Source organism: Gymnodraco acuticeps, unplaced genomic scaffold, assembly GCF_902827175.1.
Source record: "Gymnodraco acuticeps unplaced genomic scaffold, fGymAcu1.1, whole genome shotgun sequence".
In the NCBI taxonomy this organism is placed as follows: domain Eukaryota; kingdom Metazoa; phylum Chordata; class Actinopteri; order Perciformes; family Bathydraconidae; genus Gymnodraco; species Gymnodraco acuticeps.
In genome coordinates, this window is record NW_022991536.1 from 17,192 (window position 1) to 32,500 (window position 15,309).

The window sequence follows — 15,309 nt, forward strand, 5'->3', positions numbered from 1 at the left end:
GGCTAACCGTTTCCCCTGCTTCCAGTCTTTGTGCTAAGCTAGGCTAACAATTTCCCCTGCTTCCAGTCCTTGTGCTAAGCTAAGCTAAAAGTTTTCCATGTTTCGTCTTGGTGCTAAGCTAGGCTAACGGTGGCCAGTACTTTCAGTTGTTTGTGCTAAGCTAGGCTAACAGTTTCACCTGCTTACGTTCTTTATGCAAGTATGAGAGTCCTGAGAACACTTTTTTGTCAAATATATTTTATAAATAGTTATTTTTTATCCCAGAACATAATTTTTACAGAATTCCAGAAAATATGCAAAGTAAATTGAGTCATTGATTACACTATAAATCCCATTTATTCACTATAAATGTTTACACTTAGCTTTTATCCATACACCAACTTTACACCTCAGCCAAAAGAAAAACACTTTATAAAAATATTTCAACATTATCTGGACTTTAAGGGCAAATGCATAAAAAGAGGCGTGAACACAGACTTAGCATTTCCCTTTGCCTTAAATAAGAGTCTTCTTTCCAATAAATCATTTGAACGTCCCATCCCCACAGCAGGGAACCCTCCCAATGGAGAAATCATTATTATATTTTCATTTTTAATTATTATTAATAGAGTAGAGTTATTAAATAATTGTCGTCACTCCAGAGAAAAGTCTTCGTCCTGATCCTCAGAATCGCTTTTTCCCGTTTCCTTGCTCAGCTCTACTTCCTGTTGCTTTGTCTCTACTTCCTGTTGATGCGTCTCCACTTCCTGTTGCTTTGTCTCTACTTCCTGTTGCTTCGTCTCTACTTCCTGTTGCTGCGTCTCCACTTCCTGTTGCTGCGTCTCCACTTCCTGTTGCTGCGTCTGCACTTCCTGTCGCTGCGTCTCCAACGTGAGACCGCTGAGTTCGGGGGAGATGTCGATATCGGAGGAGATTTCTGGAAGTTGGATCTCCTCCGGCGCAATTTCGATTTGCGGCAGCAGGAAGCTGAGTGGCGTCAGGATGGCGGCGATGTCGATGTTTCCCAAACTACCGAATCTGTGCAGCTGAGAGACGGGAACTCCTGCAGAGAAACATTTAAACCCGTCATTGAAAGGCCGCTCAATAAGGAAAACACCACAATCAATATGACATCCGTTGATACTAAGATCACGATTATTTAAAACCATTACTCCATGACTTTAATGTAAAGATAACATAAAATATAAGGTTCTTAAGGGGCAGCAGCTTGGGTTCTGCTGCTATCTCTCTTGAGGGGGAGTAGCTTGGGTTCTGCTGCTATCTCTCTTAAGGGGGAGCAGCTTGGGTTCTGCTGCTATCTCTCTTAAGGGGGAGCAGCTTGGGTTCTGCTGATATCTCTCTTGAGGGGGAGCAGCTTGGGTTCTGCTGCTATCTCTCTTGAGGGGGAGCAGCTTGGGTTCTGCTGATATCTCTCTTAAGGGGGAGTAGCTTGGGTTCTGCTGATATCTCTCTTGAGGAGGAGCAGCTTGGGTTCTGCTGCTATCTCTCTTGAGGGGGAGCAGCTTGGGTTCTGCTGATATCTCTCTTGAGGAGGAGTAGCTTCGGTTCTGCTGCTATCTCTCTTGAGGGGGAGCAGCTTGGGTTCTGCTGCTATCTCTCTTGAGGGGGAGCAGCTTGGGTTCTGCTGCTATCTCTCTTGAGGGGGAGTAGCTTGGGTTCTGCTGATATCTCTCTTAAGGGGGAGCAGCTTGGGTTCTGCTGATATCTCTCTTGACGGGGAGTAGCTTGGGTTCTGCTGCTATCTCTCTTGAGGAGGAGCAGCTTGGGTTCTGCTGCTATCTCTCTTGAGGGGGAGTAGCTTGGGTTCTGCTGCTATCTCTCTTAAGGAGGAGCAGCTTGGGTTCTGCTGCTATCTCTCTTGAGGAGGAGTAGCTTGGGTTCTGCTGCTATCTCTCTTAAGGGGGAGCAGCTTGGGTTCTGCTGATATCTCTCTTGAGGGGGAGCAGCTTGGGTTCTGCTGCTATCTCTCTTGAGGGGGAGCAGCTTGGGTTCTGCTGATATCTCTCTTGAGGGGGAGCAGCTTGGGTTCTGCTGCTATCTCTCTTTAGGGGGAGTAGCTTGGGTTCTGCTGCTATCTCTCTTTAGGGGGAGTAGCTTGGGTTCTGCTGCTATCTCTCTTTAGGGGGAGTAGCTTGGGTTCTGCTGCTATCTCTCTTGAGGAGGAGTAGCTTGGGTTCTGCTGCTATCTCTCTTGAGGAGGAGTAGCTTGGGTTCTGCTGCTATCTCTCTTGAGGAGGAGCAGCTTGGGTTCTGCTGCTATCTCTCTTGAGGAGGAGTAGCTTGGGTTCTGCTGCTATCTCTCTTGAGGAGGAGCAGCTTGGGTTCTGCTGATATCTCTCTTGAGGGGGAGCAGCTTGGGTTCTGCTGATATCTCTCTTGACGGGGAGTAGCTTGGGTTCTGCTGCTATCTCTCTTGAGGAGGAGCAGCTTGGGTTCTGCTGATATCTCTCTTGAGGGGGAGCAGCTTGGGTTCTGCTGATATCTCTCTTGAGGGGGAGCAGCTTGGGTTCTGCTGATATCTCTCTTGACGGGGAGGAGCTTGGGTTCTGCTGCTATCTCTCTAAAGGGGGAGTAGCTTGGGTTCTGCTGCTATCTCTCTTAAGGGGGAGCAGCTTGGGTTCTGCTGATATCTCTCTTGAGGAGGAGCAGCTTGGGTTCTGCTGCTATCTCTCTTGAGGGGGAGGAGCTTGGGTTCTGCTGCTATCTCTCTTTAGGAGGAGCAGCTTGGGTTCTGCTGCTATCTCTCTTGAGGGGGAGGAGCTTGGGTTCTGCTGCTATCTCTCTTTAGGAGGAGCAGCTTGGGTTCTGCTGCTATCTCTCTTGAGGAGGAGCAGCTTGGGTTCTGCTGCTATCTCTCTTGAGGAGGAGCAGCTTGGGTTCTGCTGCTATCTCTCTTGAGGGGGAGCAGCTTGGGTTCTGCTGCTATCTCTCTTAAGGAGGAGCAGCTTGGGTTCTGCTGCTATCTCTCTTAAGGGGGAGCAGCTTGGGTTCTGCTGCTATCTCTCTTAAGGGGGAGCAGCTTGGGTTCTGCTGCTATCTCTCTTAAGGGGGAGCAGCTTGGGTTCTGCTGCTATCTCTCTTGAGGAGGAGTAGCTTGGGTTCTGCTGCTATCTCTCTTTAGGAGGAGCAGCTTGGGTTCTGCTGCTATCTCTCTTGAGGGGGAGGAGCTTGGGTTCTGCTGCTATCTCTCTTTAGGAGGAGCAGCTTGGGTTCTGCTGCTATCTCTCTTGAGGGGGAGGAGCTTGGGTTCTGCTGCTATCTCTCTTTAGGGGGAGGAGCTTGGGTTCTGCTGCTATCTCTCTTTAGGAGGAGCAGCTTGGGTTCTGCTGCTATCTCTCTTGAGGGGGAGCAGCTTGGGTTCTGCTGCTATCTCTCTTGAGGGGGAGGAGCTTGGGTTCTGCTGCTATCTCTCTTAAGGGGGAGTAGCTTGGGTTCTGCTGCTATCTCTCTTGAGGGGGAGGAGCTTGGGTTCTGCTGCTATCTCTCTTTAGGAGGAGCAGCTTGGGTTCTGCTGCTATCTCTCTTGAGGGGGAGTAGCTTGGGTTCTGCTGCTATCTCTCTTGAGGGGGAGGAGCTTGGGTTCTGCTGCTATCTCTCTTGAGGGGGAGTAGCTTGGGTTCTGCTGCTATCTCTCTTTAGGAGGAGCAGCTTGGGTTCTGCTGCTATCTCTCTTTAGGGGGAGCAGCTTGGGTTCTGCTGCTATCTCTCTTTAGGAGGAGCAGCTTGGGTTCTGCTGCTATCTCTCTTGAGGAGGAGCAGCTTGGGTTCTGCTGCTATCTCTCTTTAGGAGGAGCAGCTTGGGTTCTGCTGCTATCTCTCTTGAGGGGGAGTAGCTTGGGTTCTGCTGCTATCTCTCTTGAGGAGGAGTAGCTTGGGTTCTGCTGCTATCTCTCTTGAGGGGGAGTAGCTTGGGTTCTGCTGCTATCTCTCTTGAGGGGGAGGAGCTTGGGTTCTGCTGCTATCTCTCTTGAGGGGGAGTAGCTTGGGTTCTGCTGCTATCTCTCTTTAGGAGGAGCAGCTTGGGTTCTGCTGCTATCTCTCTTTAGGGGGAGCAGCTTGGGTTCTGCTGCTATCTCTCTTTAGGAGGAGCAGCTTGGGTTCTGCTGCTATCTCTCTTGAGGAGGAGCAGCTTGGGTTCTGCTGCTATCTCTCTTGAGGGGGAGCAGCTTGGGTTCTGCTGCTATCTCTCTTGAGGGGGAGCAGCTTGGGTTCTGCTGCTATCTCTCTTGAGGGGGAGTAGCTTGGGTTCTGCTGCTATCTCTCTTGAGGGGGAGTAGCTTGGGTTCTGCTGCTATCTCTCTTGAGGAGGAGCAGCTTGGGTTTCTGCTGCTATCTCTCTTGAGGGGGAGTAGCTTGGGTTCTGCTGCTATCTCTCTTGAGGGGGAGTAGCTTGGGTTCTGCTGCTATCTCTCTTGAGGGGGAGTAGCTTGGGTTCTGCTGCTATCTCTCTTGAGGGGGAGTAGCTTGGGTTCTGCTGCTATCTCTCTTGAGGGGGAGTAGCTTGGGTTCTGCTGCTATCTCTCTTGAGGGGGAGTAGCTTGGGTTCTGCTGCTATCTCTCTTGAGGGGGAGGAGCTTGGGTTCTGCTGCTATCTCTCTTGAGGGGGAGTAGCTTGGGTTCTGCTGCTATCTCTCTTGAGGAGGGGCAGCTTGGGCGCATTGTTGTTGCAGCTTATGACCGAGCACAAGCTGCCATGAGGTAGTTTACTGTTCAGGGACATCTAGAAGCCCTTCTGTTCTGGAACGTAGGTTCCCTGGCGCACATTATTGTCTCTGGACGACAGCTCTAGTTAGATTCAGGGTCCATATATCATCACTTTCCACTGCCGAAACATATTGAAAACAAAAAATAAATCCTAATGATTTTGTAATGTTTTGAACCCGAGTGTTGGGGGGACAGCGCCCCTGCTGGTGGGTTAAGAAACTGCGTTATTAAGTACATAGGAATTCAATATGGCTAATATCATAATCAATATTACGGTGGTCAACATTAATAATACATTTTATCTGGAGGCACAACTCTACTGAATAGTGTTATGTATTATATTGAGATTATGATTTTTAAAGCCATTGCTCTCAACTCATGCAGATTCTAGAATGAATTGAAAACACACAAAAGAATATATTTCAATAAATACATTTAAATTATTTAAAGAATCAAATGGGTCATTTCTACACTGTAGCTTTGTGCATATGATGATCTTTGACTCTTTGAGTGTATTCTGCTGTGATAGAGCAGGTGAGATGTGATTGGATGATTTCCTGCTCCTCACCCAGGATGAGAGCGATCTGATTGGGCGGGAAGAGGATCTGAAGGCAGCGGTTGATGAAAGGCAGCAGATCCTCAGCGTACGAGCAGCAGAACGACAGGAAGAGGTCTTTCTCTCGAGCGCTGAACGCTGACTCCTCCGCACGGTGGAACAGCAACACCTGACGCGTCACCTGACAGGAAACAGGAAGTTACAGCAGCACTGTTGGAGCACGTCAAGTCAACGTTATGGTCAATCTTTCAGTTTGTGTGTACTGAGAGATCGAAATACCGTTTCCCTCAATCCTGAATACAAAAACAAATATATACACAATCAAAAGACACATGTGCACACATTAAGAGCACAACAATCAATAAATACAAAATACCAGCCACTTCAATATCTTTGAGAAGACAGTCTATCTGAACACGGAACTGTTCTTTGTAGGGTGTGAGTTTTGCTTATTGTGATCCACCATGACTCACGTCGGCCATGGCGTCCTGCAGGCAGACGCTCACCTCCTCAGACATTATGGTATGAACAGTATGATAGGAGACCTTTAGGTTAGTGACTCACGTTGGCCATGGCGTCCTGCAGGCAGACGCTCACCTCCTCAGACATTATGGTATGAACAGTATGATAGGAGACCTTTAGGTTAGTGACTCACGTTGGCCATGGCGTCCTGCAGGCAGACGCTCACCTCCTCAGACATTATGGTATGAACAGTATGATAGGAGACCTTTAGATTAGTGACTCACGTTGGCCATGGCGTCCTGCAGGCAGACGCTCACCTCCTCAGACATTATGGTATGAACAGTATGATAGGAGACCTTGAGGTTAGTGACTCACGTTGGCCATGGCGTCCTGCAGGCAGACGCTCACCTCCTCAGCGAGGCCCACAGGGCAGCAGAGCCTGAGGTCGTTGAAGGCGCTCAGGATGTTGTTGAGGAAGCAGGCGAGCGGGGTGAAGTCCAGCAGAGAGAGGGGGGGCTGCAGGGTGCCGGGCTGGGGCCCCTGCTGGGGGGGGATGGAGCCACCCAGCACAGAGGGCATGGAGATCAGGGTGTACACGTTCATGTCCTCCTGGAACCTCTCCAGCGCCTCCGACACGGCGCCGCGAAACGTCTCCGCCGCCGAGCGCTGGAACATCGGAGCCAGCTGGCCGCGGAAATCTGCCCCGACCCGACTGAAGGAGAGGCCGAAGTACATGCACTGACCCAGCAGGGAGTCCAGACGCCCCCCCACCTGACGGGGCAACACATGGGTCAGAAGAGGGGACATTTAATAAGGTTTACTTTGTTCATATTGGGCTTTGTTTATCATGGATGGATCATTCGGGTCACATGGGTATGGGCGGCACTGAAATGTGTGAGAGATGTGTGTGAGGTGAGGTGTGTGTGAGGAGCGTGTTTGAGGCATGTGTGAGGAGCGTGTTTGAGAGGAGTTTATTAGAGAGGATTGTGTGTGAGAGAGGTGTGTGTTAGGAGAAGATGGAACTTTATTCATCCCCGTTTCAGGCGTTTATAGCAGCAACAGGTCAAAGTTCAAAACAGTGAATCACACAAGTTAAACATTAAGATAAATTAAAAATAATAATAGTGACGAAGTGATGAAGTGTCTAGTGATGAAGTGTCTAGTGATGAAGTGTCTAGTGATGAAGTGATGAAGAAGTGCTCAGCATTCACCCCTCGCTGCAGGTCCCTCTCCAGCGTCTGCAGGAACTCGGACACCATCTTCACCACCCAGCCGTGGAAGATGGCCGCCTCGTTCACCTGGCTGCCGGGCAGGGGGTCGTCGTCGGAGAAGATGGCGCGGTACTGCGTGATGACGTCGAACAGGTGCACGCGGCACGCCTCCATGGTCTTGGTGATGTGGAAGTAGGGGTCGTCGTTAGGCACGGCGGCCAGGATGGAGCTCAGCCAGGAGCCGCGCGCCTGCAGGAACTTCACCCGAAGCTCCGCCTCCGTGAACACGTCCATCCTGCGCAGGTAGCCAATCACACGCAGGCACACGGGCAGCTGGGAGTTACTGCGCAGCTGCTGCAGGAGCTGGTTCAGCATCAGAGACGTGGACTGACGCACCTCGCGCACGATGCCCTGAGGGAAGAGGGTTATGAGAGGAGAGTATGTAGAAGATAGAACCAATTCCATTCACTTAATTAGAGCTGTCTAAGTGTACTCGGAGCTGTTTGAATGTACTCGGAGCTGTTTGAGTGTACTCGGAGCTGTTTGAGTGTACTCGGAGCTGTTTGAGTGTACTCGGAGCTGTTTGAGTGTACTCGGAGCGGTTTGAGTGTACTCGGAGCTGTTTGAGTGTACTCGGAGCTGTTTGAATGTACTTGGAGCTGTTTCTGAGTGTACTTGGAGCTGTTTGAGTGTACTTGGAGCTGTTTGAGTGTACTTGGAGCTGTTTGAGTGTACTTGGAGCTGTTTGAGTGTACTTGGAGCTGTTTCTGAGTGTACTTGGAGCTGTTTCTGAGTGTACTTGGAGCTGTGTACTTGGAGCTGTTTCTGAGTGAACTTGGAGCTGTTTGAGTGTACTTGGAGCTGTTTGAGTGTACTCGGAGCTGTTTCTGAGTGTACTTGGAGCTGTTTCTGAGTGAACTTGGAGCTGTTTCTGAGTGTACTTGGAGCTGTGTACTTGGAACTGTTTCTGAGTGAACTTGGAGCTGTTTCTGAGTGTACTTGGAGCTGTTTCTGAGTGTACTTGGAGCTGTTTCTGAGTGTACTTGGAGCTGTTTCTGAGTGTACTTGGAGCTGTTTCTGAGTGAAGTTGGAGCTGTTTCTGAGTGTACTTGGAGCTGTTTCTGAGTGTACTTGGAGCTGTTTCTGAGTGTACTTGGAGCTGTTTCTGAGTGTACTTGGAGCTGTTTCTGAGTGTACTTGGAGCTGTTTCTGAGTGTAGTTGGAGCTGTTTCTGAGTGTACTTGGAGCTGTTTCTGAGTGTACTTGGAGCTGTGTACTTGGAGCTGTTTCTGAGTGAACTTGGAGCTGTTTGAGTGTACTTGGAGCTGTTTGAGTGTACTTGGAGCTGTTTGAGTGTACTCGGAGCTGTTTCTGAGTGTACTTGGAGCTGTTTCTGAGTGAACTTGGAGCTGTTTCTGAGTGTACTTGGAGCTGTTTCTGAGTGAACTTGGAGCTGTTTCTGAGTGTACTTGGAGCTGTTTCTGAGTGTACTTGGAGCTGTTTCTGAGTGTACTTGGAGCTGTTTCTGAGTGTACTTGGAACTGTTTCTGAGTGAACTTGGAGCTGTTTCTGAGTGTACTTGGAGCTGTTTCTGAGTGTACTTGGAGCTGTTTCTGAGTGAAGTTGGAGCTGTTTCTGAGTGTACTTGGAGCTGTTTCTGAGTGAAGTTGGAGCTGTTTCTGAGTGTACTTGGAGCTGTTTCTGAGTGTACTTGGAACTGTTTCTGAGTGTACTTGGAGCTGTTTCTGAGTGTACTTGGAGCTGTTTCTGAGTGTACTTGGAGCTGTTTCTGAGTGAAGTTGGAGCTGTTTCTGAGTGTACTTGGAGCTGTGTACTTGGAGCTGTTTCTGAGTGAACTTGGAGCTGTTTGAGTGTACTTGGAGCTGTTTCTGAGTGTACTTGGAGCTGTTTCTGAGTGAACTTGGAGCTGTTTCTGAGTGTACTTGGAGCTGTGTACTTGGAACTGTTTCTGAGTGTACTTGGAGCTGTTTCTGAGTGTACTTGGAGCTGTTTCTGAGTGAAGTTGGAGCTGTTTCTGAGTGTACTTGGAGCTGTTTCTGAGTGTACTTGGAGCTGTTTCTGAGTGTACTTGGAGCTGTTTGAGTGTACTTAAAGCTCAGTGTTGTTTCCTCACCTGGATGACGGGCAGAGTCGAGTGTTTCCTCTCCAGCCTCTTCACGTACGCTGCCAGCTCCAGAGCCTCCTCGTAGTATCCGTTTCGGACGCAGGTGTCCATGAGCTGCGGGATCTCCAGGATCTCCAGGATCTCCGTGTGCCGGTTCAGCGTCAAACTGTTCATCCTCCGGCTCGACCCGATCTCCTCCGCCTCCTTCATGAAGCCCCTGAAAACACACACACTTAGTTAGTTAAGATAAGATGGACCTTTATTATTCCCTGTGGGGAAATTCAGTAATTAAACAGCAACAGGGTGAGAATGAAAAACAGGACAGATTCACACAAGATTAATAAAATGTAAGATACAGTCAAGTCACTTTAAAATAAGAATTGAATTAGTTACTGGGTGTCCCTCGGCTCTCTCCCCTCTGCACTGACCTGCGTCTCATGAGTTAGTTACTGGTTGTTAGTTACTGGTTGTTGGTTGTTAGATACTGGTTGTTATGAGCTGCTACTAGTCTCTCTCACCTGCACCTCTCTCCTAACCCCGGCAGTTACTAGTTGTCAGTGGTTGTTGGATGTTAGTTATTGATTAGTTATTAGCTCTCACCTGCATCTCTCCCCCAGCCCCGGCAGCTTACCGATCAGCCGGTTCACGCTGCTCTCTAGTTTACTGGTTGTCACTCGCTGTCACTAGCTGATAGTGGTAGTTACTGGTTGTCAGTGGTTGTTGGATGTTAGTTACTTGTTGTAACTAACCTGCATCTCTCCCCCAGCCCCGGCAGCTTCCCGATCAGCCGGTTCACGCTGCCCTCCACCCGGCTGAAGTCCCGGTAGATGAGCTCCGTGCAGTTGGCTGTCCGGATGAAGGTCTGGTAGTTCCTGAAGGCCAGGTCCCGGGTCTGCTGGAGGATCAGAGCCCGGTCCTCCTGCAGTCTCTCCGGCTCCCGGACCAGCTGCTCCAGCCTCAGGGAGCTCAGCTCCGACAGATAGGCGTTACAGTCCGGGGAGAAGCGGTCCTTAAAGATGGAGGCGAGGAGACTCTCGTCCTCCACGTCCACCGCGGCCATGTTTGTTTATACTGGCTTCTTCCTCCTATATTTCTTCTTCTTCTTCTTTGTCGAGTTTTACTGCGGTTGGCATCCAGCTCAATGGTGCATTACCGCCACCTTTCTGTTCCGGAGTGTGCGCTTTTGGTTCACAATCTAAAGCCCTGCATAATAATAATACAAATAAATAAATTAAATAAAGATAAATGACGTCACACATCCTATGAAAAATCCCCGTACTCCTTAAGTAATTAATATGTTCCCAGTAAAATTCGTGAATCAAATGTTGTTTCAAAAACGTTGCGTCGTGACGTCACCGGAGGTTACGTCGGTTTGTTGCTAAGCTGCAGCGGAGCAGCAACCGGTCAACAAGAGACAGTTTACGGTTTAACGGTCTCCGGTCTCTCAGAGGACCACCGACACACGCACGGAGGCTAACAGACCGGTATGTGGTTTCTAACGGATCAGATAGCATCTAGCGTTAGCTTAGCGTTAATTAGCCCTGCTAACTGACAGCTAGCTTTAAAGCTAACGACTGTAAGTCACCCGGATGTAAGGATAACTAGCTCGGGTTAAAGTTTGTTTATACACTATATACTACAATATATAAGTACAAACAGTCATGTTAAGTACTTGAGTACAAACAGTCATGTTAAGTACTTGAGTACAAACAGTCATGTTAAGTACTTAAGTACATTAACCCAAGTACCGTACTTAAGTACACTTTAGAGATACTTGTACTTTACTTGTGTAGTTTCATGTTATGCTACTGAGTACTTCTACTCCTCTACAGTTCAGAGGTACATGGTGTACTTTTCCTCCACTACATGTATTTAATACCTTTAGTTACTTCACAGATGTGGATGAATGATGTGAAATATAACCAAGTGTTGAATCAGACTTTAGTTCCACCTGGAGTAAATCCACCAGCTACCCTGCAGAATACAAAGTCATTCAGACTAGCTGCACCTTCACCAGCTTTGAGAACACTTTATGATCAATCATTATAAAATACATCATATATATTATTCTGAAATGGACCAATCTGCACAACGACTACTTTTACTGTCTTTCACTATATTTTGATGAGAATACTTTCTACTTTTACTTGAGGAACATTTTGAATGCATGACTTTTACTGTGACAGAGTATTCCTACACTCTGGTACTTCTACTTTTACTCAAGTACAAGACCTGAGTACTTCTACTTTTACTCAAGTACAAGATCTGAGTACTTCTACTTTTACTCAAGTACAAGACCTGAGTACTTCTACTTTTACTCAAGTGCAAGATCTGAGTACTTCTACTTTTACTCAAGTACAGGATCTGAGTACTTCTACTTTTACTCAAGTACAGGATCTGACTACTTCTACTTCACTCAAGTACAGGATCTGAGTACTTCTCCACCCTGACTACAAAGGTAGATTTCAATAAACAACAATGTTATCCGGTGTTCACACTTAAAATACAGACACATACAAATGTACACAGCCATGGCTACTAATTTACAAACAAGTGACATAACGAACATATTACGTTCAAATCAAATCAAGTTTTATTTATAAAGCACATTTATAAACGATTTTTGGTGGAGCCAAAGTGCTGTACATATAATAAAAATAGCCTACAGTAGAGACACTTTACAGCAAATACAACAGCACAGACCCTCTGTCCTTAGACCCTCTGTCCTTAGACCCTCTGTCCTCAGACCCTCTGTCCTCAGACCCTCTGTCCTTAGACCCTCTGTCCTTAGACCCTCTGTCCTTAGACCCTCTGTCCTCAGACCCTCTGTCCTTAGACCCTCTGTCCTTAGACCCTCTGTCCTTAGACCCTCTGTCCTTAGACCCTCTGTCCTCAGACCCTCTGTCCTTAGACCCTCTGTCCTTAGACCCTCTGTCCTTAGACCCTCTGTCCTCAGACCCTCTGTCCTTAGACCCTCTGTCCTTAGACCCTCTGTCCTTAGACCCTGTGTCCTTAGACCCTCTGTCCTTAGACCCTCTGTCCTTAGACCCTCACATCGTAAAAGGAAACACTTCCAGAGAAAACCCACAGTTTAAAGGGAACATGGGAGAAACCTCAGGGAGAGCAACAGAGGAGGGATCCCTCTCCCAGGACGGACAGACGTGCAATAGATGCCGTGTGTAAATCCAAGAGATAATACATGTTACAGCATATAGACCGAATGTTAGGAAATGCTGTTGAGATGTTATTAAAATGTATGTTTTTCACAAGTGATTATTGCACGGTACAATTGCAAACAGTGTTTATATTGCTCATTGCAGGTTGATTGCACAATAAGCTTTTTAAAGGAGCTATAGAGAACAGAGGACGTGTTTCATGTTACTGTGACACACCTTTACTGTGTGTGTGTGTGTGTGTGTGTGTGTGTGTGTGTGTGTGTGTGTGTGTGTGTGTGTGTGTGTGTGTGTGTGTGTGTGTGTGTGTGTGTGTGTGTGTGTGTGTGTGTGTGTGTGCAGGCAGTGGAGCAGCTGATGTCTGAACTCACTGATCCGGACTGAAGCGGATGAATTTACCTGAGCGCGGGTCCAATGGCTGCATCCAACAGCACCAAGATCTCATGGAGGCTACGTGAGTTTAACCTGAGTGTCCTCTGATAGACTGAGCAGCACACACACACACACACACATTCCCCCTCACCTGATGGGAAGAGCAGCACACACACATTCAGCCTCACCTGATAGGAAGAGCAGCACACACACATTCAGCCTCACCTGATAGGAAGAGCAGCACACACACATTCAGCCTCACCTGATAGGAAGAGCAGCACACACACATTCCCCCTCACCTGATGGGAAGAGCAGCACACACACATTTAGCCTCACCTGATAGACTGAGCAGCACACACACATTCAGCCTCACCTGATGGACTGAGCAGCACACACACATTCAGCCTCACCTGATGGACTGAGCAGCACACACACATTCAGCCTCACCTGATAGACTGAGCAGCACACACACATTCAGCCTCACCTGATGGACTGAGCAGCACACACACATTCAGCCTCACCTGATGGACTGAGCAGCACACACACATTCAGCCTCACCTGATAGGAAGAGCAGCACACACACATTCAGCCTCACCTGATGGGAAGAGCAGCACACACACATTCACCCTCACCTGATGGGAAGAGCAGCACACACACATTCAGCCTCACCTGATGGGAAGAGCAGCACACACACATTCACCCTCACCTGATGGACTGAGCAGCACACACACATTCAGCCTCACCTGATAGACTGAGCAGCACACACACATTCACCCTCACCTGATGGGAAGAGCAGCACACACACATTCAGCCTCACCTGATAGACTGAGCAGCACACACACATTCACCCTCACCTGTGTTTAGAGTCGGAGAGGTCCTGATAATTTATTCCGGTAAATTACTCTGACCTACTAATTGACCTTTCCGAAGTTATTGAGTCTATGTAAGTTTGCTGCTTGGCTCAGATCCACCAACGTCAGCAAGATCTCACCCCTATTAACCCCCTGAAGAACCAGGTTCAATTAACTGCTGTTTCAATTCAGACAACTCTTTTTTAATCTGTTTAAGGGATCCCGAAGGATTTTGATATCAGTAAATGGAGTGTGCTCCTACCTAAGTGTGTGTGGCAGGGTGCAGTCTTACCTTTTAAGCAGGAGAGGAGAGCACAGGTGTCTTTTAAATTATCCCAGTCCAAAAGGTGGGATTCAGTTTATTTGAAGAAAAATAGGTCCAAACTAATACAGGGTTTTTACCTTCTCTCTTTACAACATTATAATCATACTAAAAACCTGGTGCTGTGATCATGTTCAAATATGAAACTTTAATTCACAGTCTTACATTTATTACCAAAATGTTTAATTTCAACTGCCCATTTCAGTTGTGACATTTTAAAATCTCCCGATAGAATTTAGAGGTATTTCCTCATAAAAAGACCGGTGACAATAAAAAGCGCATTCAACTTTTCATTCACCAAATCAATTCAGTTTCATACCTTTTTTTTCCGACACAGACGGCGGGTATAACATTCAAAAACCCATTCCTATCCGCCAAGATTTCGGAGGAAGATCCTCACAGGTCGCGGGTTATAATATTCACAAACACATCTCTCATCAAATCATTCCACTCAGCCAACAACCAAGAAATTCGAGAGATATTTACCCCGTCTGGGAGGACCTTACCGAGAGCTATTAACCCAGCTCTGAAGCACAAAGCCTACCGGGAGAGAGTCTACCAGGCGAAACCCCCCTCTCTCTCGCGCTCTCTCAAAAAACCAGTCTCTTTATGCTAAAAAAACTGGATCGAAACCCCAAAAAAACAAACTCCTCCTCTTCACCCAATTTGTGGAAAACTGGGCATGGCCTCTAATGTACAAGGCTGAACATGACCCGACATGTTCCATAGCTTTATGGCATAAGACACACCTTCCCATGTTAGTGTAAAAAGGACATGACCCCTTTAGGCCTCTAATGTGTTTCTCCTTAAGCCTGGAGCCCCCCCCCTCCCTGTGAACTGCTGCCAGAGGAGAGGGAGAAAACGGCCTATCTCTTATCCGAAACACCCATAACTCTTTTTAGGCTGTACACTCAACTTAACAAACCACTTGGTTTTGTTTATACTGTAACTATAGAAAAACCTAAAATATGAAGCATTTTTCATTGTGGGTTATACAAAAATATAATAATTATATTTGATTATAACTAACTTTCGTTTTAAGTATTAAACATACTATGAAAACTCACAACACCTGATGGGAAGAGCAGCACACACACATTCACCCTCACCTGATGGGAAGAGCAGCACACACACATTCACCCTCACCTGATGGGAAGAGCAGCACACACACATTCAGCCTCACCTGATGGGAAGAGCAGCACACACACATTCACCCTCACCTGATGGACTGAGCAGCACACACACATTCAGCCTCACCTGATGGGAAGAGCAGCACACACACATTCACCCTCACCTGATAGACTCAGCAGCACACACACACACACATTCACCCTCACCTGATAGACTGAGCAGCACACACACATTCACCCTCACCTGATGGACTGAGCAGCACACACACACACACATTCACCCTCACCTGATAGACTGAGCAGCACACACACACACACATTCACCCTCACCTGATAGGAAGAGCAGCACACACACATTCACCCTCACCTGATGGACTGAGCAGCACACACACATTCACCCTCA

The 15,309-nt window shown here is 47.7% G+C and overlaps 2 protein-coding genes across 3 annotated transcripts in view; one reads left to right on the forward strand and one right to left on the reverse strand.

Moving 5' to 3' along the window:
- Nucleotides 1-317: 317 nt before the first annotated feature.
- cog8 (component of oligomeric golgi complex 8) lies at nt 318-10,709 on the reverse strand. Of its 2 annotated transcripts, none has more exons than XM_034197146.1 (6): nt 9,808-10,709; nt 9,068-9,275; nt 6,934-7,344; nt 6,098-6,493; nt 5,273-5,441; nt 318-1,042 (listed from the first exon to the last, which is right to left on the reverse strand). In XM_034197146.1, exons 1-6 carry the CDS (start codon nt 10,116-10,118, stop codon nt 633-635), a joined length of 1,905 nt encoding a protein of 634 aa, XP_034053037.1. In that variant the 5' UTR covers nt 10,119-10,709; the 3' UTR covers nt 318-632. The 2 variants fall into 2 exon arrangements, with proteins under 2 accessions (XP_034053037.1, XP_034053038.1); XM_034197147.1 differs by lacking the exon at nt 9,808-10,709 and adding an exon at nt 9,659-9,801.
- LOC117533421 (katanin p80 WD40 repeat-containing subunit B1-like) overlaps nt 10,406-15,309 on the forward strand; it is a 30,863-nt gene continuing 25,959 nt past the window's right edge. Inside the window, 2 exon segments of the mRNA XM_034197145.1 lie at nt 10,406-10,542; nt 12,570-12,685. Of these exon segments, the coding sequence (XP_034053036.1) occupies nt 12,646-12,685 (40 nt within the window). The 5' untranslated portion in view covers nt 10,406-10,542; nt 12,570-12,645.